This window comes from Enoplosus armatus, chromosome 6 (genome assembly GCF_043641665.1).
Source record: "Enoplosus armatus isolate fEnoArm2 chromosome 6, fEnoArm2.hap1, whole genome shotgun sequence".
In the NCBI taxonomy this organism is placed as follows: domain Eukaryota; kingdom Metazoa; phylum Chordata; class Actinopteri; order Centrarchiformes; family Enoplosidae; genus Enoplosus; species Enoplosus armatus.
Window position 1 is genome coordinate 20,227,715 of NC_092185.1, and position 28,000 is coordinate 20,255,714.

A 28,000-nucleotide genomic window follows, 5' to 3' on the forward strand; every position below is an offset into this window, starting at 1 on the left:
TTCTTAGAAATAAAAAAATTTTCTCGAACAAGTTAGTTTTATCATTGTCTATTTTATTTCCATAAACGATATGATCTTTTTACTGCATTAATAGAACACATCATTATAACAGATCAGTGGATTTTTCTCCCTGGTAACAGTCGTTCTTAAATTAACACTTCTGTGAATTAATAAACATTAAACGTGCCATTCCATAGTAATGGGCATGTATCAATAATCCGTTGGAAGAAACTGAAAAGCCAAAAGTAATGAAATGCAAACAGACAAAACAAGAGGGCCAATACAAGACAATGCATTAATCTATTGGAGCGCCTCACACCGTCGCCTTCAATTAGTGCTCATCCTCTTGACGAACACCCTCTATAGATGGTGTGCTGCTTCATCTGACCCTCCTCATGTCTGCAGGAGTCAGTGATGTGATGTGACGTCAGTGTAAGTGGAGGCAGCACGGCTCCTCAGGCTGTCTTCAAGGGGCTCCTTGTAAGCTAACAAGTAATATATTCTTTTGTTCAGGCCTAATGAGTGCAAACTTGGCAGTGGAAAATGCAGATGAGCAGTGTAATTAAGGCACTTTAATTGAGCCTAAGTAAGCCGGTTGTATAACTAAATTCTGAAAGTGGGGAAACAAGACCATGTATAATGGTAAACAAACAGTTCAAAAGCAAAAACTTTGTAGCAAAAATGAATGTTACTCAAATTTTTGATGCAGCTTTCATCTCATGCTCTTAACCTGTAAGAATCTGACATTTCTGTGGAAAGATAATGGCAAAATATGTATATATTTTATAATAATATTGGTATTAGAATGATTAAAGTAAAACAAAATTGAACCAAAAAGAAACCTTTTAGTTTCCATGTAAGGGAAAACATATATCAGGAGGTGCCATACCCATACTCCTCCAACAACTGAAAATATTTGTTGAAAGATGTTTACTATCTATACTACTATCTCTGTCAAGTATTATCTGTCTAGCTCTTTAAGTGTGCATTCCTTCTATCATATGAATCTCTCTTTTATTTGGAAAAAAACACTGAACACTGAATTATCCCATCTAAAATATTTAATATGTCTGTTGATATGATGTAGTTTATTCCATTAATATCTAAATTTTAATAGCTGGTCCTCCATGGAATACTTAACAGAGTCGAAACTCAATGCGAGGTAATGCAAAAATATTCCTCAAAAATATTCTGGCCTTGACCCTTAGTGGGCTCTGTATAACTGAGATGTAAAGTGTGCCAAAAAACAAAAACAAGCCATAAACCAGGTATTTGGGAAGTATTCCCCCATCACTGCCTTGCCAATTATAATTTATACCTCCACACTCCACCAATCAGAAGGTTGTCGGGGTTAAGTTTCAGCCAATCATAACTGGACGAGGCGGGGCTTAGATGCACTCTGAGAGAGGGGCTTGCCTGACAGGCGAGGCACAGGGAAAAATCACCCAATGACATTCAAATAGACGGAGCCCACTGTAACCAACCGTGGCTGTATCTCTGTTTACTTGCTAGCTTGTTTATTTTTGTGACACTGCTGTAATAAAGTAAGCAAGCTATTTGACAAAAGCATACACGTATTTCCAGCGAACACCTTCGAGCAAGTTTTGCCGTGGTCCGTTGTTTTTTAAAGTGACTCTCAACTGGACTGTTTACAAAATCGTCGTCAGCTGTCGAGGCACCAGCTAAGCTACCCATTGTGCACTAGCCTGCCGTTAAGATATAGCAGTTAGCGGTAGTATTTTACATTCATGAGACTGGACACAGCTAATATTAAAGTAAGGTAACGTAACTTTAGCCGGTCTTCTTGTGTCAGTGTCTGTTTATTCTATTCAAAACAAAATAAGTCATGTGTTTCACAAATGAACACAGTAATGAAGTAATGGTTCATTTTTCCTCCTCCTTTGTACACGAGACATACACTTGAAGATGTAACGTTCTCAGTGCTTCTCTTTTCACTCGCTAGTTAACATAGAGACGCGTAAACATGGTGGAAATGACAAACACCTGGTAATGTTTTTCTCTTCCACGTGATGTTGGAGGCTGAAGGTTTATTTTTTACCTCAGCTAGTGTTGAACAAGTGTTTTCGGTTCTCTAAACAAGTTGTTCTGAAGTCGCTTGTGAGGTCGGCGTTAAGCCCTGTTATTGTTTTGTCGTAAAGCCAGCTCCTGCTCCACACACCCTCCGGACATGGCAGCCGTGCTACAGCGCCCCCACGCGGCTGTGGCCTGGCTGCTCTTGTGCTGCTTGGCCGGTGTCCTGTCCATCCCAGACCCCAGGCAGAGGGAGGCCCTGATACAGCTGGAGGCCTCCATGCAGACAGGTGGGCAGATGGTGTTGACTGATGCTGAGCGGCGGCTGGATGCTCTTCTATTTAAAATGAAGCAGGAGGAGGTGGTGAGAGCGGACTTTCCTCCCGCCATGCACTTCTTCAAGGCCAGGCCCCTCATCAGGACCAGTCCCATCTTCAGCCTACTCCAGAAGATGCCCAAAGGTGTGTTCAGTCTCACACCTCAACGTGTGTTTATATCAAATTTATATACACGTCTGCTGTTCTCTGTGTAGAGTGTTGGTTGTTTGCCTGTGAGCTGTGTGTTATAAGGGGTAGCTTTTTGAATTTGCCACAACATTTTAGCTGCATGGATGTACAAAAGGACACAGTTGAGCTTGATTTTAACATAATGACCTGATTATGATGTTACTCTCTGAAAACACAAGGCATTGTCTACAAAAGTAGAAATTATCTGTTTTCCATATCAAATTGCAGCAGATTTAGTGGCTTTTTTTTATCAATCATAATCCTTTCTTTTTATGAAGGAATATTCCTCCTCTGAAGAAAAATAATTAGCAACTATTTTGATAATTGATTAATCCCTAAATAGTTATCAAACTATTAAATCCCTAGTTATAGCTTCTCAATTGTGAATATTAGGTAATTTTCATCAATGTAAACAGAATATCTTTCAGTTTTGGACTGTCAGACAAAACAAGACATTTCACGATGTAATGCTGGTGCAGGTTTCTACTTCCATAGTGTTCTCAAAAGATGCTGGGAAAATTAACAGCATTTGGATTTCTCCATCCAGGGAACATTTTTAATGCACACAGAATATCCTAGTTCTTTACTTCTTTATAATTCTGTAATTCACTGTCAGGGGGAGCGCTCCATGTCCACGACTTCTCCATGGTGGATGTCGAGTGGCTGGTGAAGAACGTGACCTATCGGCCCCACTGTTACATGTGCTTCACTGACCACCAGTCCATCAGATTCATCTTCTCGTCCAGATGGCCCAAAGCTCTGCCGCATTGCTCTCCCTGGACCCTGCTGGAAAACCTCAGGGCCAAGATGATCAACAGCACAGATCTAGACAACAGGTGACTTACTCTTTGATGTATATGTTTATTTTATGTCATTACCTCCCAACTATTGGGCTTTTAATTCTTCTTTGAAGCTCCATATAGGATTTCTTTTCTGCATTTCTGCATGCTGTCTAATTTATTGTACTATAAAATGTACATTGCACATTACCAGTCTTTTCTTTTACATTTCTGCCAATGACCTCAAATGCACCTCTAAGTTATCACTATGTCCACACAAAGTAAGTAGTTAGAGATATCAGAGCTTGTTTTCCTTGTTTGCCCTATCACTTTGTTCTATCTGTGTTTTGGTGCCAGAATTAAGTGGCTTTAAAACATTTTACTCTGTCTGTCTGCTACTACTGTCAGTTACCTGAACCCCACATGGAAAAGAGGAAGTATCTTACAGGAATTAATGCCTCAGTGACTCCAAACAGACTTTATTGTTATATTCATCTCAAACATCTTTGTTTGCCAGGATGGCAGGTTTAACATAACTTTATATCATTACTCTCTTAATGTGATGTATTTCCTTTTGAAACAAGATGTTGGGGCAGGATATGAAAAAGTGGGTCTTTACATCTTAAGTGGGCTATAAATTATGAAGAGAAGGGCAGTTTGTTTTGACAGGACGGGGAAAATTTTGGGTTGTTAAAACATTTTCGATTACTTTATTGGTTGTACTTTTTGGTTAAACCCACTAGTGCAGCATGAGATCACCATCGCAGATGCACTGTTTTCGAAGAAAGTAGTGGTTTTTCAGAAAGTTCAAGGTCTTCTACACAGAAATGTTAAGAAATAAATGGACCCAAAATGACACATGCTCACAAACTTCATATTTGCACTCTCAGCATCATGGGCAACCTGACGCTCTTCACCGATCAGGATCCAGAAGCAGTGTACTCCAGTCAAGATGTGGTATGGGATAGGTTTGAACAGGCCTTCCTTGCAGTGTGGGGTCTGGTCACATACGCTCCTGTGTTCAGAGACTATTACTACCAAGGCCTCACCCAGTTCTACATGGACAACGTCATGTATCTGGAACTGCGGGCTTTACTCCCAGAGGTACACGTCATGCCGAGTGTGTTCAGTGCATTTACTTGTCTGTTAATTTATCATTTTTATTAAGCTGTTGTTTTGTTTATTTTGGTACTCAGATATACGAGTTGGACGGCAGCACTCATGACACAGCCTGGATTCTGAAGACCTACCAGGAGGTCACCGGACAGTTCACAGCAGAGCACCCAGACTTCATTGGAACAAGAATCATCTTCACAGTCCACAGGTGAACCCCCTCACAATGGATTTTACCTACTGGCTCGAAGACATGAGAGGTTGTTGATACACATTGATCACACTTCAACACTGTGTGTTACAGGGGAGTAAATGCATCCGTGATGACCGGAGTTGTGGAGGAGGCTATGAAGCTACAGAGAGACTTCCCAGATATCATGGCAGGTTTTGACCTGGTGAGAGACAGCAGTTGTTAGATGAACAGAGTTGAGCACCAGTAGACCTGACAGTGGGAACAGTTTGTACTGACTGATTTTTAATTTCACTTACAATGCGGATAGTAAAAATGAATGAATCAGTGAAAGCAAACATGACTTAAACGTGTCTAATATAATAGCGTGACTTCTCACTTTGTTGAAAAAATGTACAGGTGGGCCGCGAGGACAGCGGCAGACCCCTGTGGTACTTCAGAGAGGCCTTGTCACTGCCAGTAGAGAGAGGGGTGACGCTTCCTTTCTTTTTCCATGCTGGAGAGACTGGTGAGCTCATCAGTGTCTGATGTATAGAACTTGCACTTTCAGTTTGTACAGCTACTGTATTACACATTATATATTGCAGTATGTGGCCCAGCAGTTAATCCATTCATGCAGATGAGTAACAGATAAGGTTTAGGGATATTCAACCTTGTTATTCTTGCACGTGAACTAAATGGGTCAATTCGTAGCACGAACAGGCTACTGCAGGAATGTTGTGCTTTTTTATTTGAGCTGCCACATCGAGGAACTATTAAACATACATAATTAAAGATAAATGTTTGTTTAGTCAAAAAGTTAATTTGTCAAAGAGTTTGAATGTTTCATTCATCACACTCAGAGAAGAAATTTAGTTTTTGAGGATTACCATGGTTTGTAGTTTAATGAACAAAGAAGCACATGCATTTTCACACAGTTGACAATGTTAAAGCCCAAAAGCAAAAATACTTTATCATGCAAACCTTATCATACGCATTATATCTGTCAGAGAATTTACAGTATCTTGTCATATTCCAAATTGTTACAAAACCAAAGAAATGAAATCTTTACTAAGAGTGGAATTAATTGAGAGGAAATATAAGTCATTTAAGAACCATCACACACTTTATAAAAACATCCTGAAATAATAATCCTGATTTCCCTCCACATGTAGATCTCGAGGGCACAGAGGTGGACCAGAACATGTTGGATGCTCTTTTGTTGAACACTTCTCGTATTGGCCATGGATTTGCTCTGCTTCGCCACCCAGTGGCCAAAGCTCTATCCAGGAAGAGAGGCGTGGCTGTGGAAGTGTGCCCCATCTCCAACCAGGTACACAACCATACTGAACAATCAAAATACTGACGTTTTCCAGCTACTAGAGTGCAATACTTAATTGATCTTGGATCTTGTGAACAAATATCTCCTTTCCTATCTTCATTCAGGTGTTAAAGCTAGTTAATGACATGCGAAACCACCCGGCAGCCGCACTGATATCAGAGAACCACCCAGTGGTCATCAGTTCTGATGACCCTGCCATGTTCGGGGCCTCTGGACTCTCTTACGACTTCTATGAAGCTTTTGTGGGCTTTGGTGGGATCAGATCCCATATAGGCTCCATCAAACAGCTGGCCATAAACTCTATAAGGTGAGGTTTAGCTGAGATGACGAGATGTGATTTACAAATTCTACAATTGAAGTGTGTGTGAGTGCTCACATGCTTCAGCAGACCGCTCACTGACATGTCCCTGTCTCTCTTTCAGGTACAGTTCTTTGACTCCAAAGCAACAGGAGAAAGCCCTGGCTCTGTGGCAGAGAAGGTGGGATAAGTTTGTCTCTGAAAATGCTGTTTAGAAAGAAACTAGCATTTTTTTCAAACATTGCCTGTAGGGCAATCTTCAAATGCCTTCATGCTTCCTTTGAGAAAGGAACATATTTTAGGTAAATTATAAATGTGAATGTCTTTCCTACTATGACAAGTTGTATCTGCTGTGAAAAAGACCATAAAGTGGAGTCGGCTGTGTCCAGTACATAAATTGGCCTGTGTGAAATAGGCCTGAGCTATGTCCCATATCATTTTGGGCGATAACTTGAACTACACCTATGAAATAGCTTCAATCAAAGGCACCTTGTAATGTCTAGTTTTGTTAAGGGTATTGCACTTTAAGATTCAGGTTTGTCTTTGTTTTGGGAGATAGTAACAGTGCCTCATTGTTGACATCATTGTTAATACTGTTTGATTTCTCTTTGTGGTGTGTTTGCGGTTTGCTTTTGCAAGTGGGTGTTAAATCCTGTGGGCTTTGAAACACTAAGCTTGAAAGACACCATAGTAGACAGCCTTTTAGGTTTTTTTTACTTGAATGTAATTGTTAAGCTTTTTAGCTGTAATGGATATTTAAAAAGGGCACAGTTGACCTTTACTCATACAGGCACATTTTATGTAATCTATGAAAAAACTCCCAGAGACACAAAAGGTATATTATGTCTGCCTATTTTTTTCATATGAACAATTGTCAACATCATCCAGACATGCGTAAATGCTGTGAATTGCCGAAATTAAAATTGACATAATGAAAAACAACTGTTGGTTTACTGTGTGGTTGTTCTTATGATGTAGCACCTTTATCAGTGCTTAGCCACTGTAATGAGCCAGCCATCGGTGCAGCGTGTCCTCCATCATCTGCTGCAGGTGTTGAATTTGGAGAAGAAGCTGTCGTCAACGCATCCTCTTTCAATGTCCGGTTTCCTTAAAATAACACCAGTTCAGAAACACAGTGAGACAAGGGGTTTATGTTTGCCAGAATATAATGTGTGTTTGGAACTGAGTGAAAAAAAATCTGTTTTCTTAATGTTACTGACTGTTGTTTGTGTGTTTCGGCCAGTTTGACATTGGTGCTGTCCAGGTGTCGTCGCAGCTCCTTGTTCATTCTGGCCTGCTGCCTCTCCATTAGCAGCGCTGTACGAGCCGAATCCAAGCGGATGCGATCGTGCTGCTCCTCGTCTTGCTTCTTCTTCAATTCCATCCTCTACAGATCACACAGACAGGCCATCAGTGAACAGCTTCTCATGGACTGCTTTTCAGTCAAAAACAGCATGTGTTTTGGGAGTCATTTGCAGTTTTACCTTTTTCTCCCCCATTTGATGTTTCTGGAACTGGATGATCTGCTGCAGGCTCTCCACAGGGGCTCTCCTATCACTGCTGGGCCAAACACCAGGCACCCCCACCATGCCCAGGGTGGGTTCGGCCCTTACACCTGTCAGCTGTTGATTGTTCTTGTCATTACGTTTCCCTTCTTGATGACGCTTCTCTTCAATCTGGGCCCATCCAGACCCAGCAAAAAGGTGAGGGTGACAGAAAGTGTCGTTAATGTGCCTCATAGTTGAGATTAAGTCCATTTCAATGTCTAAAATTAACCAAAATATCTAACTTTTTCATTAAATATATCCGTGAGATAAAAGCTGCCCAGTTTTAACTTAATACAATTTAACACCATAAGATATATTAACAGAAATCATGTTTTTACTTTTCATGCTGGTGCAACCCACACACATCTAACTATTCTCTTAGGTGTGTTTCCAAGCTTTAACCCTCCTTTGTTGCGTTAAGAATTTTATTACAAGTTGTACATCCATGTTTTCAAAGCCAGTTTAACCACCTTCATCTGACAGTCTGAGGGAACACCAGAATGATTTACCTTGGCCAAATTGTACTCTTTAGTGGCAATGGCTGCTGCTTTTCTCCTCTCCATGTCGAGGCTCTGAAGCTGCAGAGCTATGTTGTCCGTTTCTTCTCTGCTTTGGTCATAGCGCTGCTCTGAAGAACAGTAGAGAAGAAGAACTGAGCTTGTGTTTCTTGTGTGTGTGTGTTAGAGAGAACTTAGCATGTGCATCCTGTATGGGATCAGACAAACCTACCCTCCAGCCTTTGTTGATGCCTTTCTGCTGCTCGCTCGCTCTGCTGCTGGGTGAGCCACTCTCGGAGCTGCTCCCTCTGTCTCTGCCGTCTGCTTTTGCTGTCAGGGTCCTCACCCACCAGTCCAGGGGGCATCATCTGAGCATCACCCAGGTCTGTATTTCGACAGCGGTCTGGGTCGTTCAGGTCAAACTCCTGCTGGCTCCAAGGCTGCTGGCACTGTTGCCTGTAGTTGACGATGGCCTTTTCCATGGCACACTTCTCCTTCACTTGTCTGCTATGGAGAAGGCAAGCTACTTTGCTATTATAGAGCATATCAGCATCTAGATGGAGAACACACACACACACATACACACAGGCATCACAATTCATTATAAATTTGAATTTGATTAGAATTGTATGCAGTTTTATTATTTAATCTACTTTTGTTTACTGCTAGGTGTTTTCTATGATAAACTGTCATGATGCTGATTGATAAAAAGTATTTAACTCACCGCTTGCGTTTTGTTTCTCTTTTTCTGCCTCTTCTCGTTGCTTCTTTTCCTTCACCTGCATGTCCAGGGCTTCCTTATCAACCTAATTATAAAACAGACAATGGTGGTGTCGTAGCAAATTCCTGTTTAGAGCTTCATTAGCGTTAATTATGCATTAAGTTAGCATCCTCTGCTGCAGACACAGGCAGTCAAGAGTGAACCACAGTGAACACTTACCCCAATCGTCCTCACTTTGTCATTAAAGATTCTTTCTTGTCTTTCAGCCTGTGTGTCGCGACGCCTCTGCAGACTTATTCTAGCGATGCGATCTGACAGTAATTCCATATTAAGCATTTTGACTGAGAAATTGTACCGTAAGTATACGACGTTAAGACTGAAAGGGCACAGTTCTCTCCGAGAAACTTTCAAACACACTGGTTGCTAAGAAACCAGTGTCGCAAACCCCCAGGTCAGCTTTTTCCGGGTCATGCGATCCACACGTCTCGGATTGGCTGAGTGACATTGATGCCCTGTAAAATAGCCAATTAAAACACACCTGACTCTTAAGTACGCTAAAGATGACAATTGACGATACGAATACACCTGCTGTGGGTTCTGCTTTGCAAAGGGAAACAAATGTTGACGCTTTAAAACATTTTACAAAAAAAGAAGCACATAAGGTAGGTTTGTTGTATCTGCAAAGGCAGGACTACTTAACCTTTATCATCCCAAGGCTTTATTTACCTTCAGCCTGAGCAGGGCACAGCAGACATTTTGACATGTCATAGCAGAAAGGTTCCAGTTAGAATTGGTCCTGGTACTGTACTGCTGGCTCAATAAAGTAGCTCACTGGGACACCCAGACATTAATGTTATTAATTACACCTGTGCTTTTCCTTCCATTACAAGTCAAAATGTCTGCTGTGAAAACTGATAACTGATAAAAAGGAAGAACATGATATCCTTTATCAAACATGGTAACTTTTTTTTAATTAAAAGGGTCAGAGATTATTACATGGTCTGTCCAACTATGGTCCACAGCAGGATATTTAAAGACTGATTATTGTGGCCGATATTAAGTTTAAAAAAAGGATATACAGGCTAATATAGATTTTAGTGATTCTGGTGATTCACTGACATTCAAGTGTAATTCACATTTAGTGACGGTGCATCTGTTTGACGTCTGACCTTTCCTATAGGGCCAACATCTGTCCAAATTCCAAAGTCCATGAGATTCTACCAGGTATGGTGATAAAAAGTTTGCACACAAAATATTTCTAATCTGATGTGGTCCACTGAATTAATTACAATGAAATAAGTTGACCACATTCATGCTCTCTATGTGATAAACTCTTTTGAGTTAAATGGCTGTTGGCTTTTTCTTTAGCGTCACCCTTAGGACATAATGTTGATTTGTAGCCTTATTATTGGCTTGAAGAATAACAAAACAGAGCCTAATATCACATTCTCTAGGAACAGCTCAATCTTCTAACGAAGGCGTCCAGTTTTTCCACCAGGTCCACAGCTGTTTTCTCTCCCTTTTAGCCAAAAATTCAAAGCATTAAAGAAACTGGACAACTGAAAATATATCTGTTGGCCTACAGATTAAATTGGATAATTAGAAGGAATACCAAAGGCAAGTCCATAATGTATAAGCAAGACTGCATTATGCAGTTACAACAAATCAAATAGGCTTCTCAAGAATGACCTGATATATATGGTACACATCTGTCTGTGTGTTAATCTGGCAGCATTCACTCTGGCCCATTCACGTGACAAAGCCAGCGTTTTTAGAATACCAAAGACACACACTTCTTTTAACAGGTTTTCCTCTGTGGAAGGCATATTGTATATGTTGAGCAACCGGGCAGCTTGTAGAGGTGCTAGGCTAGAACTTCACTCAAGTATTTTTAACAGAAGAATCAACCAGTTTTATATTTTTAAAATATTTCAAACATAGGCCACTGTCGAAGCACAACAAAACTTTGTTGCCCTCCATTGAAGTGTAGCCTACTGTAAATAAAAAGACTTCCCAAACTTGACTATCCCTATATCCTGTCCTCCGAGATCCTCTATACACTCAAAATAAATACATAATACACAGCATACACTGAAAAATTACAAAGACAACAGAAAAGACAATACATTTTATATAACCACTGATTTAAGTACTACTACTCCTACTTAAGTAGAATTGTTTTGGTTTTCTTTACCAAATGTTGGTCAATTGTGCAACAATGACCTGTACGTTTTGTAGCGTATATAACAAAACTAATGACAAAGGCATTTCTAAATTTAAATGCATAGTGCTAATGAACAGTTAATTCAGTTAATTAAACAGAGTTAATTTACCTTTGAACAAGTTGGCTCTTACAAAATTGCTCAAGATTAAAAAAGTGAAACTGAACGATCCCGTTTAAACAGTTTTTTTTTTTTAATGGAATCCTATATGAACAATCAACAATACAAAAAAACAATCAAATATCATAGTACAGGAGATTTAAACCTATGGGAATCCACAAAGGAGTCTTTGTAGAAGGCAGCTCCAGTAAACTCCCCACACACTGGTTACACATCTGTACTGTCGAATGTCACTTCAGGCATGCACGTTGATATTTAGACTATGAACTCTTTCATTATTTTCTCAACCCATTTTACCTTGACTGACCATTACTTCCTTTACTTTTCCTTCACCTTATAATATGTGTTTGCCTTACTGCCTTTCTCTGCATTCTGAAACATATAATAATGCAATAGAAATTACAAATCGATGACTAAAAATAACATTTATATTTTTAAACCTGATTCACCCAACAGCACCAACAGTATTGTATAAAAAAGGCTTCCAAATGTAGCAGCATTGATAATAGTTGGACAATTGCTATAGAACTAAAACCTTTGAGATAAATTTCATGTCATTCACTGAACTCTTAACAAAAGTCATAGTAATTGGATCTCAGTATTTATTGTTGTATGACAGCTGCTGCCATGGCAAAAATTCAGTATAGCCAAAACTTTATTTAAACAGAAAAAAAAGGCAGAGCTTAACTCCTCATTTTTTCTATGCCGCAGGAAGAAAATCCATACATGTGCATTAGCTTTTAATGCTTGGATAGAATATACTTGGTGTCCTTGAGTGGAAAGATTGAAGGGAGGAAAAAGTATTAACTTGCTTTTTTAAATTGCATAATGGTGAGTATGTCATAAATGTGGATCTTGAAACATGAAAAAATAAACCCAAATAAAGCTCAATTCTGTTTTTCTCTTGTAAAGTATTTTTGACACTCACCTGGTCCAAAAGGCAATTTTTACACTGAAAATGGCAGATTAATAAATTGTAAAAATAATAATTACTTGCAGCTTTAACGTCCATTCATAAGATGTTGAGCAAATTTCCAAAATTCAGTTTTTATGGAAAAGTATATATAATACATTTCACACCAGATTTACAAAATCAATTACTCACTTTTTCTCTTAATAAGTCATAGTGGTAGTCAGATTTCATTGAAAGATTTCTTTTACATTGAACACATTCAGGTGTTTTGATCCACTGACCCATGGGCAGAGAAGTGCACTTCTTGTTGGCCACACACACACACTTTAAAAGGCTTTAATTATGTTTTGGATTTCCCATCTTTGGCCTGAGCATTCCTGTATTAGAAGTTGGCCGTTTTTAATCTCCAGACATCTTTTTGTCTGTCTGTTCTTCAGCTCTTTGCCCTACAAAAAGAGCATAAGTGTCAAGAATGCTGATGCACAATATGTCATCATAATATTCAGACAACCACAGTCAATATTTTAAGCTATATGAATCACCCTAAACTCATCCACCCTCTAATTTCAAAGGTTGAGATACACTGACTTTGTGTTTTACTGAAATAGAAATGGCCATGTCGCTTTCCTGACTCATATACTGTGTAATGTTTTCATAGTAGTTTATCTTGTAGTACCTGAGTGAAGTCCCAGTAAATCCCCATTCCTTTCTGCATGGCCTCTTTGCAGTTGTGAAGGCCAGGCTCAGCTTCTTTTTTGCCAACGTCTGTCAAACACCGGTTGTCGTTGTACTTGTGGGACTTGATGCCGCCAATGTAGAGCTCACCATTAGCATGGTAATAAGTGAACTAAAAATACAAAATGTTCAGCAAGCAGATTGGGCAGTTAAGCCAACAGTGACAAACAGACAATATTTCCAATGACTGTTGTAACTTTTCAGAGACTATAGTCATTAATCTTGACAACCACATTTAGCTACTTTACTTACTTGAGGGCCATAGTAGAAGCAATTGTAGGCGATGGGTGTGTGACCTGGCACTGGACCTTGGTCTAAGCACATGTCAGCATCGAGATTCTTCATCTGTAAGTGGGGGAGTTGATTAATTTGTCATACCCAGTGATAGCTAAACACTATGGTCGGAGTGAGTCATTAAACCACATAATCAAATGTAAATGGCACACACCTTGCGGCACTTCTTCTACCATACATACATAGCACTAGATAAAACCAAACTTACTCCTCCATAGGCAAGTAGGTTGTCCCAGGGATTCAACTCGGGATAGACATTTTCCAGGTACCATTTGAAAGGTTTACAGTTCAACCTTTCTCTGAGTTTTTTCCTCTCCGAGATATCCCCGATGTCAATTCCATGATTCTGCAGAGGCAAAGAATAAGGCTTGATTCATTTGTCATATTGTAAATGAAATTACTTCACTCAGTTTAACAGCTAAGAGACAGTAAATGTCCTCATAACTAAATAATATCAACTTAATCCTGCATCCTGTGTGTAGAAGCATGGAGCATGCCATAAAAAGGTCATCGTCATTTTTGTTCTTTGTGACTACATTTGAAATACCTCAAATGGCAAGTTCCAAGCCAAGTTGATGTTGTGTTTGTATTCATCCATCCAGACTTCTGCTACCCTCAGAGCGTTTCTCTTCATGGCCGGGCTCAGGTCAGGCATGTAGGGCTTGTGGAATCTCTCGATGTGGGCAATCTTGGAGCATGGGACTACTTCAATACTGCCTCCACATGTCCACACCTATATAAGCAAAAAAAAGCACACTTTTAACTTCTACTCAGTAAAACAGAATCATTGATCAGTCACCAGTGATAATTGTGCAAAGCATGAGTAAAAACAAACGTTAAGAGTAGCTAAGAGTTAGCTAGATATATAGGATCTGCATCATCAGGTGTAGGATTTGATGTTAGATGGGTAGACAGATACTCACTCGAATTCCCAGCTCAACATTTTCTCCGCCGTACACTTTCATTCCTTCATCGAGGAGTCCAATTTCTCCTAGAAACTTCCTTTCAGCAACGAGGATCCCCATGACAGATGGACTCCTGAAGTGAAAGACGAGAGCTGTTAGTACTGTATAATTTAAAATGCAATTAATAAGACTATGGCGTTATATCTGGTGACAGGTTTAGGCTAAATCAAAACAAAGACATGATTGATTTCACTTGAACTTACTTTCCAGGCAATGAGCTATCATTGAGTTTGTAATAACCGGGCGTAAAACTCTCATACATGCACCATAAAGCCCAGTCGAAGGCGTGTGCTGCTGGCAGGTACTGAATAACCTTGAGGTCATCATAGTTGACTCTGTCAAACACAGGGGACACCACCACTGTTCGGTCAGCTTTGATCTGTGTCAGCAGGGGTTCAGCCCTGCATGAGGGGAATCAGAATCAGAATCAGAATCAGAAATACTTTATTGATCCCCGGGGGGAAATTGTACAGTACCGGTGCTCCCATTCCAGAGTAGAAAAATAGGAGAGGGAGGCGGTTCACACATCACTGCAACAAACTTCCTTTATTTACATTTCTCTCTCTTTGCCCAAAAAGACTAATAATAATAACTTTATTTATATAGCACCTTTCAAAAACAATGTTACAAAGTGCCTTACAATAAAAACAAGCAACAGACAATACAAGTAAATAAGATCCAACTTAAGATATAAACAGGCATGTAATGAAGCTGGCATGTGTATGCTTCACTCTTTTTTTCCCGTAAATGACTACTTCCTCAACCAGCAGAGCACACCAAGCCTGTTTGTTTTGACTTTTTTACTGTCCCATGCACTTAGTTTCATGTGTACACGATCCAAGTATACATTGGTGCAGCACTTGAAAGGTGGAGGGAGCATCATACTGAAAAGTACTGATGCAGAGATGTAACCTATGTTGCAAAATCAGCTTGCCGCACTATTGCACTTGGTGACTCCTTTACAAATGAATCTGCAAATATACTGGCGCCAGTCTGGGCAGCAGTCGCCCTTCCCTCATTATCACCATTGCAATTCCCTTTTGCAAGCCCAGATTCCCCCAGTGGATCAGATGGTGGTTGTACGGGGATCAGACGGTGGATGTAATGTGTCTGTGCATGTAAACAGGGCTACTATACATTACTCTCAGCAAGACTGTACTGGTTAAACAAAAGCTATATGTGAGACAGGCTAACTTTGGCATCACCTCACCAGAGTCAGTTTGTAATTTTGTAGAACTTCTGTAAAATTGAATAACTGTGCAGATATGCTAAACATTGTAATATTGCCAGTGCTGGTGGTAAGCTTGAAGATTTTAAGCAAATCTAAATATAACATTTCATTTGAAAAAAGGAGACACGAGTTCACATGGCTGTAACTAATATCTAATTACTTTTACCTACTGTATAGCACCTTTAATGTGTAATCAAATATTACACCAGTAAAAAAGTTAAACACAAGTCAGTGTATAAAAGGATTTGTTCTTACCACATCTTATGGACTTCGATGTGTGCGTCCAGGATGGCCACCACGTCAGCAGTAGCAGCCCTCCACCCAGAAGCCCTGGCGTAAGCAAGGCCTCGCTGTTTATTGTGCCTCACTCTTGCAATACGGAGACTTGGGTTCTGCTGCTCAAGCGACTTCAAGTACGTGTCCAGGTCCCCCTTCAGGTCTTCTGAATTTAAGAAGGAGAATGTTTTTGAGATTTGGGGAGAACAGGCTTGACCGATTAAGATCTAAACTTAAGCAAGTTTAGACGAGGCAGGGATACCAGTTTCCATACTGATTACCCAGAGTGCAAAGCAGACACAAAGCATGTTGAATTTTGAGAAGGACATCACAGACATGCCTCACAGTATGCATTTCATTAGAATAGCCCTGTGTTAAATACTACTTTTATGTTCAGTTTAAGTCTGATTTGAAGTTGTAGTTAGTGATGATGTACAGATTGCTTTATACTGAAAAGCGTCGCTAATGTTTTATTCCCCCACATATGTAAGTTAGGGCGGACAGAACAAATGAAAAACATTATACCATTTAGTATATTGCAATCCAGTGCCACACCACCACTATTTAGTGCCTTCAAATGACTTAATGTGGGGCCATTGTATTACATTGTGCAGGGTTTTATGTGCTCTTAAGGGAATAGGTCAACATTTGCTGGGAAATACCACTCTCATGTGTAACGTAAAAAAGACTACCGTCAGCATCTGGCTGTGAACAACCAACCATTAGAGCTGTTGTCATCCACCATTATTATCTCCTTCAGCAAGTTTTTAGGGGTGCGGTCGATGATGCTGCGCAGGGCTCTTTTGAGTACAGACAGGGCCTCGTTCAGGTAGATCAGCACCACTCCCAGATTTGGCAGATCCCTTGGGTAACTCTTTTTGACACACCTATTTAGAAACATAAGGATGTTTAACTCTTTAACCTTTCTGTGTGCATTAAGTGGAATGACAGGTATAACATAACATAAAGAAAGCAGTACCCCGGATCTCTGGTATCTGGAAGAGCTCGATCCAGAGGAAGGCGATCGCTGAGAAAAACGTTGTATCCATACTTCACAAACAAACTCTGTGCCTCTTTTTGGTCATCCTCAGACAGATTCTCTCCCCACTCCTTGAACAGGGCAGAGTCCGGGAACAGTTTATTGGACTTTTTCTCCTTTTGCTGTTGGATCTTTGCTTCAGGTTGCGCTTTCTGCTCTGGCTGCTTTTTGATTGGCGGCTGTTCGACCTCTGCTGCTTTTCCCCGTCTGTCTCGATCCTCTTCGAGCAATTTCTGCATGGCATCCTGCTTCTGCTCAAAAGCCTTGAGTACATTGTCTTTGACAAATTTGAGAGATCAAGGATGACAGGGAGAGACCAACATGAGCCAAACACATGATCACTTTTTATTTCCAGAAAACACTAGATTAGATGTAAAATATATATATATATATATATATATATATATATAAATAGAATAAAATTGAGGAATGGTTTTTAAAATCAATATAAAGCATTTTCTTTGAGACTGATTCAACATAAATATAACATTGTATAGATACCCAGGGGGAAATTGTGTTAGAGCAGCACAAGAGGCAAACCAGATACAGATATAGAAAGGACCACACAATACATGAAAACACAATAAACAATATAAAATAGCCAAAAATGTAAATATTATGTAGAGAGAGGGGACTTTTTCAGTTTAATAACTGTTGCACTTCTGTTGAAATGCAACCTCATCTATTATTAACAGACAGCAAACTTCAAGAAAAGAAAAGTTCCATCAGAAGCCATTCATCCAGTATTACAACACATCAGGGAGCCAGCATGGCCAAGCATTTCTTCTTTCTCTTAACAATACATAATATTCTCTTCATTTGTCGTCATTTTGTCTTGAAACATGCCGATGAGATAAGCATAATATACTTTTGAGGAACTTGTATCCTTCCACATACTTTTCTAACAATGTCACTTTTAAGTGAATCCAAACTGAACCTAATTTTCTTTCCACTTCATCTTTCATCTTCATTTGTAGCGAAGAAATGACAAAAAAAAAATAAAAATAAAGATAAATAAATCAGAGTGACTTGTATACATCCGCTACAGGAGAGAGATGAATGTTGTGTCTCAACTCACGGAGATTGCTGATGCTTGCCTCCAGTTCAGAAAAACTCCCCATCATGCTCTTCAGAAACATGCCCATGAAGAAGACGAGCCCAAGCCCCCCAAATATGAGGGCTGGCCGCCTCAACCAAATCGCTCTCATGGTGATGGTAACACACCGGCTGACCCCCCAGCCAAGGGAATAAAACCTCCTCAGATGACACGCGCACTCAGCGATCGTAGATCACTGGACTGACGGGTTCAACCGGACAGCCGGACAGACGGACAGCCGGACAGACGGACAGACGGACATGATGATATTTTAGGTTTGTGAGTTATACGCTTAGTCTGAGCGGAAACGCGCGCGGAGACCCGTCCTTCCTCTGCCGCGGCTCCATTAGGCGCAGGTGTTCCTGATTAGTGGCCGCCGTGACGTAGTGATGTCACCTGCGCAGTACCCCCCCCAGCTCTGAAGAAGGAGGATTCAACTGTTACAGGAAATGAAGCTAATATGAAGAAAACCGTGTGAACAAAGAAACAAAACGTAAGCTTTTATGTCCATTTATAAATAGCTTGTTTGGAACCTTTTTTTTTTTTTTTTTTTTTTTCATGTGTTTCTCCCAAAAAAAGGCAGTCCCATGAGCAACGTTTTTTTCCTCAACATTGTTTTGTTATTTATTTCTTTTTATTAAGCTATAATAGTGAATGTATGTGTCATTATTAACACGATGCTTTGCACAGTAAATGCATGCTCACATGTTATGGGCTGTCAAAACCCAGCAGTGCTTTGAGCAAAATGCAAACTTCAGCATGCTAACACGCTCACAATGGCGATGCTAACATATTATTACCTGCTGTTTTACAGGTATAGTGTTTATTATGTCAACTGTCTTAGTCAACATGCTGACGTTTGCCAAATGGCAAACTAGTGGAAAACTCTGGATTACTTAAGTCATTAGGATTCATACTCTGGGGACCACAAATATCTGAACCACATTGAATGGCTATCCACGGTAGGTGGCACAACCAGCAAAAGCAGTTTTGCAAACAAGTAAATGCAATCGGAAATGTGCTTGTGTTCTCTAAATGTTTCATATAACAAAATCACACAATCTTCAAAGAAAATGCTGCCAACATTGTTGTTTATGCCGTGTCGGCTCATTTACTGTGTAAGATTATGCAGGTGTAAAAAGAATGACAGTGAAGACTAAACAGTGAATGTTTTATTTTCAGTTTGTACTGTTCTATTCTTTTCTTTTTGTCTGTTAGACACCATTATGTGTGTTTGTTGTATGAAGACTTTTCTCAAAATTTGAACCACTATTTTTTACTGTCCATCCAAACAATGGAGAAAAACTGTAGTAGCAATAGCGTAATTGAAAAATGCTCGAATGTAAAAGTCCTGCATCAGAATTTGACTTTATTAGGGGACTATTAGGAATACTTGACTGATTTAAACCTCAGTCTTTTTCCCGCTAAGTGATTACATGAGTTTTACACCGTGCACCAATATCACACAAACTGTATGCTTTATGTGAAGTAAGTGATGAAAATATGGTTCATCCAAGGCCACAATTGTAAACAGTGGGAAACATAAACATTTGTATAACTTGTTTAAATATACCAATTACATGTATAAAATCATGTAATCTATTAAGTTAAGTAGTTTAATATTTCATTTTTATTTTTGTAAGTTTTTCAAATGTAAGTTCCTGTGTTTGAATCTACCAGCAGCCTAAGTCCTTTCTGTGTTTAGTTTGCATGTTCGTCTTGTGTCTGTGAGGGTCTCTGTCTTTTTGTCATGTGATACTGTACACAGGTGACCGGTCCAGGGTGTACTGCTGCATGTTTGGCCTCTAGTCCCCCCAGCAACCTTAAATAGCATAAGAAGCATATGAAAAAGGAATGGATGGATTAATGTACCCTATTATAGTATTTTATTATTTTATTTCCGCGCTGAACCTGCGTCTCTCATTTGCACTTAGACATTTACACTTTCATGTGCATATAGCATCAAATCTGATGACAAAACAAAGAGGAAATAAATGAAAATTCTGACTATCAGCTGCCAAATATGTATGTACAGTGAGTCAGTGTTTTATCCCATAGACCGATGATGAGTTTACATGCTCTGTAGGCACGATACATGTGTGACAATACAAACTTCTAAATATATCAATAAATTCCTTAACAGATTATACTTTCCTTCCTTTCTATATGTTCCAGGTTTGATGCAGGCTTCTTCCTGCTGAGGAACAAGCACATGGTGAATGGATCTGGTTAGAAAATTATTTACACCTCTCACATAATAATTTTGATATGAAACAAAGACTCCCAGTAATTTGATTTATAACTTTTAACCCAAAGACATCAATAAACTATTTACAAACTCACAATCCCTTGCCAATAAAAGCTCTCTTTGGAAAACATGTTAAATAATAGACATTTCTCGCAGCAGACATTTTGAAACGCCAAACACAGTGTGACTATTCACATTATTAGACTAAATTTCCACTGCACCAGTGCTAGGGCTTTGATGTATTGCATTGCAAGCCCACTGGCACACCTAAAAACATATATAACTAATGTGATCAAAGTTGTTGTTTTTCTTGTTTTTAAAAAAATGTGTCTGTCAAAGAAAAGGTATTTTGAGTGAATCCAGGAAAGAATTTAATCTTGCAACTAAGATGGGTGATAAAGTACAAAAGACAGAAAGAGAGTCTACAAAATGCAGGTGCTTCATAGGTCATTGACACCCCAAATGGTGACTACTGCATTTAGGCTTGCCACTTCAAGAAAGTCTAGATAGTTGCACATAGTATGGCATGTTTGTTCTGATAGTCTACGCTACCCACTTAGGTTAGAGACAAGTCTGATTAACTAAGCCTCTCACTCGTAATGACCAACCCTAGCAAAAACATTGTTTAGTAGCTACTCAGGTCAGACATGTGTAAGAAGCAGACATACAACCCCTATAAATAGGATTAAAAGTAGGGTAGCTCACCAAGCAGCTGCTTTGGGGTTCTGGCTGTGCTGGTTCTTGAATTGAAGGGCCAGGCTCCAACGGAGTTGTGGACATCAGGGATATAACATTATTAACGTGTTCAGTTTTGTTTGACTGTATTTTTCTTTCTTATGCACTGGTTCTTTTTACATGTTTGCTAAAGCATGCAGTCTATTGCAATATTCATAGCTAAGGTTGGTTCAGCTTAACGGCTCAAACAGGACGAAGTTACTGAGGGGCTGTTAAAAATTGCGAGAGGGGGACATTTTTTAATGAAATTCATTGATTTAACTATGCAATAGCCTCAAAAAGGGAAAAAAGGGAAAACAAGACAAGGCTACTGTTTCAAAATCAAAAACATTTTTTTTAATCAGAGCACTCATAAGAACATAGCACTAGCAGAGTGCTGAATATTTTTTGAATTCATGAATTCATGATTCGAACAAAAACTATGGGACCGACAAAAACTCCACCACTGACCCAACAGGAGACTCTGTAAGTCACCGAGAGTTGAGGCAGAGCAGCCAGAGGACATCAGAGGGAAAACAAGAAAACATTTTCTCCATAAAATGATCGAGTTTCACCAAAATCAGTGAATAAAGTTGTGTGTTTTTGTAAGTAATCAGTGACGTCCAGTCCCCAGAAACACTCAGCTCCTGCAGCATCTATTGTTTTTCCAACCTACTTCTTGTCTCATTTGTGGTCTGATAAACAGTAAGTTCATCCAATTCAGTGGCCCATATCTCTAATGTCCAAGCTAAGTTACTGCTGCTGTCATGCACTCGAGCACAGTGGCTCGAGTATGAAGCGCTCAGAGGCGTCTCCCTGCCCCTCGTGGGCTGCAGGGAGCGGGCCAATCAGAGGAAAGTGGGCTTTTAGGGAGCCTTGAAGAGACAGGAGCTCACAAGGCTTGTGTCAGACAGAGGGTGAACTGAGGGGCTGCATGAAGGGCCAGAATAAGATGAATAGGGACTTATTTGATCTGTGAATCATGCAAAGCTACTCTAGTGGTGTCCCAGATTAAAGATATAGAGCTGGAAATGAGCATAATACCTCCTCTTTAAGAATTTAGTTTAACCACTAAACTAGAAACTTGTGATGAGATGCTGAATCCTCCAGCTCTGTCCGCTGCACTGCTGAATGATGACCTCATAGTAAGAACTTTCTCCCTGGGCGACCTCAAGACATCTGTTTGTTGCCTTGTTTCTGATCGCCTGGCCCTGCAAAAGTTTGAAAAAGACAGAATTTATGAGAGAGTAGCATCAGTGCTTCTAACAATAATATTTTAAAGCACCTATGTGTAGATTTGAACATTTCTGACTTTGGCACCTCCTACTGGTAGTATCTGAGAAAACGCTGTACTGGATTGTTCAAAAAGTCACAGGGGTCTGTACAAAATACTGCCATGATTGTTGCCAGCTTCTTACTTGTTTGAAGTACCAGTGCATGTGTAGTTGGTTTAGTTTTGCCAGCTGACACTCCTGCAGAGTGGGAGTGCTGCCAGAGCCCGGGTCAACCAGGCAGCGGTTACTATTATATTTGTGAGATTTAATCCCCCCTATGATGATTTCACCATCTGTGTTGTAGTAGCAATGCTGGTGAAAAGGAGAAGATATGTCTTAAAATTATTTATTATTATCATTTCCGTATCAGTATCTCTGTCTTCTTAGATTACCTGTGGCATCTGGTAGTGGCAGTCATACAGGATGGGGATGTTTCCTGGTACAACTCCCTGGTCCACACAGTGGTTCCTAAGAAGGGTGTTCTGCAGCTGTACAGGTCATTATCATGTTAAGAGTTATGTATTTGCTTTGAATTTGACCACTATGTGAACATTAATTGATTGTGTTTTATATCTTTTTAAAATGGAATGATCAATCACACTTTCAGCATGGCTGTATATTCAGGGCTTTGGCTTTATTGAAGATAGAACTCAGTTGGTCTTTGAACACCTGATTTCTGTTCTTGATTTCACTGAGCAAATAATTCAGGCTAAAATATGAACTGTTATATCAGCAAATGAATGACTGAAAATGCCCCTTACCACACCATACCCCAAGAGGTTATCCCACGTTTCCAGACTTGGATAAACATTGTCCAGGTACCACTGGAAAGGTTTACATTTCAGCTTTTCTCTGAGATTCTTCCTCTCGGACACATCGCCAATATCGATTCCATGATTCTGTGTGTCATAGGTCAGATCAGAAGGTGCATGAACATTGCAGACTTTGGGAAAATCTATATTCATCTGAACTACAAATCTCACATTCATAAAGCGGAGCGAAAAAATGTGGAAACACTGGCTCTAATTTTAATGTCATTCTTGTGAAAGGGACATATTTGCTTATCCCGGACTTGCCATGACAGAGTGACAGTGAGCCATCATGCACAATACCAGGACCCTGAAACTCAAGCAGCTAAAGGGACTTCAGCCATTATTCATTTTACACCTGTGCTTTTCCTACTGTGGCATATCAAAATGTCTTCTGTGAGAAAGGCCTGTTACACCCGCAACAGTGCAGGGTATTGATGAGATGCCTCTATTTTTGCATTTAGCCATATTTTGGTGAAAATATTAGGGGTTTTAAACAATATGAGCATATGGATGCATGGCAGAGAAGTGGAGTATGGTGTAGTTTTACAAGTTTCTGTTTTTCCCCACGTGGCAACTTGTTATCATTGGATTGTTGCCAAATTGCAGTGGATACAAGGATAGTATGGTGGAAGATGATGTTAGACAGTACAGTAAAACATGGGAAAAGAGGGGAGAGCAGGCAGGTATGGAAAATGTACCCACTAGCAAAATGTGACACAAGAGTGGATTAAGATTACAGACTTAATAAGAAGTGACTCAACAAGCTGAACAACATTTCTCAAAAATGATAGATGCCAGCTTTCATCAGCATTGTGTTAGCTACTGTATAAAATACCATGCTGTACATATAGTAAAAATATAAATAAATAAACTAAATCATTATCAACCTTAAAAGGAAGGTTCCAGGAAATGAGCACATTCTTCTTGTAATCATCCAACCAGATATGTGCAACCCTCAAGGAGTTTCTCCTCATGGCAGGGTTGAGATCAAGTGCATATGGTTTATGTGCCCTCTCAATGTGAGCTATCCTGGAGCAAGGTACAACCTCTACACTTCCTCCACACAGCCACACCTGAGCAGTCAAGACGCATATCAGATGATCATTAGAAATTACACAAATCTTTAACATTTTTAATGATTTAAATTCTGCACCTTGTTCACTTCTTATTACTTAACAGTTTTGGCTACTCACACGAATCCCAAGTTCAACATTTTCTCCTCCATAAACTGTCATTCCTCCATCAAGCCCACCAATTTCTCCAAGGAAGCCTCTGTCTGCTGCAAAGATTCCCATAACAGAGGGACTCCTGTCCAAAGCAAACATAACAGTTCCACTAGTATTGTGCCAACATTTCTTCTACATAAAAATGTGCTTGCCACATTGTGTGTTTGTGTTTTCAGATGTAGTTTTGTTCCTACACAAAGAAATCTTACAGAGAAAATGCCCCTATGAATGACATGCAGACTTATTTATAGCCTAATAAATTTATTTTGTGACAAGATTAACAGGTATATTCTTTTTTTTCATTGTAGTGCAACTAAGTTAACTATTTGTACTTTTACGCTTTTATTGTCTCTTAATTTGTGAAACACAGAAAACATTTCACTGTTTGAAAATAACCCACAAACGTTACAATTTTATCACTTTTTACCCTTAAATAAAACTGGAAGCAATATTTCACTGTAGTAGAACAGTAGTTTTTGCACAAGCCCTACTGCAAATGTGTAAATGTCTAAATAAAAGTGCTTCATAGCATCTAAAATAGCTGGATGTTCTTTTGGATAAGTGTCTAAAGTCAAAACGACCAACTAATCCCTGAGGAAACACTCCAGGGGGTCTAACTTAATCATCCCACTCAGAGTAAACTGGCTGAATAACATATTGTTTGTTCCACATACTTCCCAGGCTGCGATTCATCCTGCATCTTCAACCACTCTGGGCGGAAGGACTCGTACATGCACCACAAAGCCCAGTCAAAGCCATGAGAAGACGGGTTATATCTTTCCACATGTAGGTCATCAAAATGGACCTTATCAAACAAAGGGGACACCACCACTGTCCTGTCGGCTTTGATCCTGGCCAGCAAAGGTTCTGCCCTGGAAAGAACACCAAAATGAACCGGTACAACCTCCTCAAGAGGAGGAGGTGAAATTAAAATGTTTTCACCTGTATTTGTGAAGGATTATAACATGACCTTGAGGCTGTGAAAAAAATTAACTTTAGTTAATTTACCGTTGTTTCCCCTTAACTTGAAACGTGTACATACCATCCCTCTGTGGCTTCAACATGGGCATCCAAAATGACCACAACATCAGCTGTGGCATGCTCCCAACCTGAGTTCCGGGACTGGGACAAGCCCATTTGTTGCTGATGCCACACTTTCTTTATGAGGCCAGGCCTCTCTTTGTGAATCTGATAAATGTAGTCTTGTAACGGTTTTCCAAGGTCATCTGAAAATGTCGTCCACAGTCAGATTTATAAATGAAGGCGTACATATAACTACAACAGCTAATGGATACATTCTATGATTGAATGAACTCTATGTAGCAGTGGGTGTCTGACTAATGTAATTTATGTAATTTTAAGTAGGGGTAATGAGACTGATAAGTGACATGGTTGATCAGAATACTGATACATTTAGGTGGAACATCATCATGCTTTACTACACACAGTTAAACTTACTGTAAGTGCTGTAGTCATCCACCAGAATGATTTCCCTTAGCAGGTGCTTCGGAGTGTGGGTGATGATACTTCGTATAGCCCTTTTAATGACAGAAAGAGCCTCGTTTATGTAGATCAGTATCACGCTGACGGTTGGCAGGTCCTTGGGGTAATTCTTCGTCAGGCATCTAAATGGTGTGAGAGGTAGTGACAGAAATGTGGTCAATGTTAACTTGTCATGCCATGTTGAATGCATTTATTTGTGGCTAAATATTGTTGTGGAACAGTTATTTGAAATCCAACAAAATTCCTGTTATCACTATTTATTATATAATTTATTAGATCTGCTGCAAGACTGGTAGTCAGTTCATAGTAATTCCTGTTAGATTACTGTACATGGCAAGTACAAAGGTCAGGACACACTCCCCTTTCAAAGTAGTTTGACTCCATATGAACAACAGTTACCTGTTGTCTCTTGTGTCTGGAAGCTTCCTGTCTAGTGGCAGCTGATTACTCAGGAAGACATTGTATCCATAAATCTGAAACAGAGCTTCAGCCTCCTTCTGTTCCTCCCCTGACAGGTCATCGCCCCACTTGGCAAACAGGAGGGAATTTGGATATAACTTTGGCAACACAATCTTCTTTTTTTCTTGGTCCACATCAAGTTCAAGTTCATTAGTGGAGCCCTTTTGACCAGATCCTTCTATCAGCTTTGCTTTAGTGGATTGTGTTCATAAAAAGACAGACAAGGATGGAAATGGAAATTATAAACAGTGTCTTTCCGTTGTACTGAAAGAGTCTCTCAGTAGAAGTACAAATCTGTTTGACAACTTAGCTGGAAGGATTGGAAAGCTTGTCAATGCTACATGCTCTTCTAATACTTATTTTCAGTCAAATCAAATGTAATTTACATCATCTTTCCACCTGGTCTTCTCTCCTTGTCCATGACCTACATTCTCAAGGTGGTTGAATGTGGATTATTGTCCTGTGCTTTTCGCTAATTTGAATTCTGAACTGTTGCAATCTTTAAATATTAGACACAATGCACCAACTGTACAGACATTAATGATAACTAGCTAGCAATGTACATTCGACTGTCTGTGCTGTGTTTGTGTGACAGTTCAGTCTCTGACTGATCTCAAACTTATCAGGAACTCACATTTTCCCTCATTTTCCTTCTGTTGATGTTTCTGTATGTTTACAAGTGGAATCATAAAGCCTCGCCTTCACTCAAATCAAAACACTGTCAACTCAGCAGACGCATCTTCGCCTCCACTGGCCCAGTGTGATTTTACGTATATTTGTGTCCACTCGTATATATTAGAGTTTATACCATACACACTGAGAATTTTTAATTGTGATTGGCTGGAAAGTGTCCATTAATGTCTGTAATAGACAGTATAACCAGGCGTTTTGAATGGACTTTTAATTTAAGATTTTATATATTGTGGTACTACTCCTTTCACTTAAGTAAAGAATCACATGTAGTAGGTGTTTAATTGAAGGGGGAATTGTTTGACCAAAGGATGTTAATGTGTAATAATATCAAGAATCAAAAGTTTGAGAAGTTGATACATGAGAAAATATGTAAGCTGCAGTCCTGTTTGGATTCAGCCGATAGTGAAATATGCAAAATTGTGTCCGAAATGGAAAACTAACACTTTACAGAGAGTGCTGGTGTAAATGAAGCCTCTACAAACAGCTGAACTAGTCAGATGAAACAACTCGGTAATGTCTGGTCCAAGACCTCCAACAGTCAAGCTGCTGTCATCAAACTGTCAATCAAAGCTCTGCTGTGAACTAAAAATGTTCCACCGACAGTCAACAATACAGATGCTACATGATAGTGAAAACTAGAAGGCAAAGATGTGTAATTTAAGGTGATTTACTTGCAGTTAACTGAATTTACGGTGTAGCTCTCATTTATTTAAACTCTAAGCAATCTCTTTCAGCTAGCATGACTCTTACTCGTACAGGAGTTATCAATGAAAACGTCTTCCTGTTCAAATACTTGTTACCCGTAAACATCAGATCTTTGTTAATATACTGCAGTAGGTTTACTTCATTCCCAATCCACTGTAATGAGATTACAAAACCAGAAATGTACCTTGACCTTCAAGTCTTTGTGAGGTTGCTAATGAATTGGTTCTCACCCAGCTTGTTTAGGGTCAGTTCAATGCTGTCCAGTTTCCTCCTCACAACCTCTTGATCTGTGAGTCCTGGAAAAGATTTTCCTGCTCTCCTACTTACAATCATGTAGACAATGATGTATATTAATAATAAAAAGAATCCAATTATTCCAGCTCTTCGCAGATATGTCTTCATTGTGGTTTCTCACGACGGATCACGTCAATGTAATTCTGTCCTCTGCGCCGGCAACCCTTCTATCCACACT

General features: G+C 39.6%; 4 protein-coding genes across 4 annotated transcripts; 1 reads left to right on the forward strand and 3 right to left on the reverse strand.

The window, feature by feature from the left end:
- The first annotated feature begins 1,521 nt into the window (after window positions 1-1,521).
- On the forward strand, window positions 1,522-6,534 carry ada2a (adenosine deaminase 2a). Its single transcript, XM_070907787.1, has 10 exons — window positions 1,522-1,544; window positions 2,160-2,492; window positions 3,154-3,373; window positions 4,207-4,420; window positions 4,513-4,640; window positions 4,734-4,824; window positions 5,019-5,127; window positions 5,774-5,931; window positions 6,045-6,247; window positions 6,363-6,534. The coding sequence occupies exons 2-10, from the start codon at window positions 2,189-2,191 to the stop codon at window positions 6,451-6,453; spliced, it is 1,518 nt and encodes a 505-aa protein (XP_070763888.1). The 5' UTR covers window positions 1,522-1,544; window positions 2,160-2,188; the 3' UTR covers window positions 6,454-6,534.
- Window positions 6,535-7,275: 741 nt separating this feature from the next.
- Window positions 7,276-9,339, reverse strand: ribc2 (RIB43A domain with coiled-coils 2). The gene is made up of 7 exons (XM_070908128.1): window positions 9,223-9,339; window positions 9,007-9,088; window positions 8,515-8,835; window positions 8,295-8,413; window positions 7,723-7,914; window positions 7,459-7,625; window positions 7,276-7,345 (listed from the first exon to the last, which is right to left on the reverse strand). The coding sequence occupies exons 1-7, from the start codon at window positions 9,337-9,339 to the stop codon at window positions 7,276-7,278; spliced, it is 1,068 nt and encodes a 355-aa protein (XP_070764229.1).
- Window positions 9,340-12,584: 3,245 nt separating this feature from the next.
- Window positions 12,585-18,006, reverse strand: LOC139286638 (probable polypeptide N-acetylgalactosaminyltransferase 8). The gene is made up of 11 exons (XM_070907510.1): window positions 17,877-18,006; window positions 16,739-17,075; window positions 16,480-16,646; window positions 15,739-15,925; window positions 14,456-14,653; window positions 14,211-14,325; window positions 13,835-14,020; window positions 13,496-13,633; window positions 13,246-13,338; window positions 12,935-13,105; window positions 12,585-12,704 (listed from the first exon to the last, which is right to left on the reverse strand). Exons 1-11 carry the CDS (start codon window positions 18,004-18,006, stop codon window positions 12,585-12,587), a joined length of 1,842 nt encoding a protein of 613 aa, XP_070763611.1.
- A 3,926-nt stretch (window positions 18,007-21,932) lies between these two features.
- Window positions 21,933-27,930, reverse strand: LOC139286646 (probable polypeptide N-acetylgalactosaminyltransferase 8). Its single transcript, XM_070907517.1, has 11 exons — window positions 27,759-27,930; window positions 26,071-26,320; window positions 25,627-25,793; window positions 25,211-25,394; window positions 24,843-25,040; window positions 24,136-24,250; window positions 23,830-24,015; window positions 22,892-23,029; window positions 22,523-22,618; window positions 22,275-22,442; window positions 21,933-22,067 (listed from the first exon to the last, which is right to left on the reverse strand). The coding sequence occupies exons 1-11, from the start codon at window positions 27,928-27,930 to the stop codon at window positions 21,933-21,935; spliced, it is 1,809 nt and encodes a 602-aa protein (XP_070763618.1).
- Window positions 27,931-28,000: the final 70 nt, after the last annotated feature.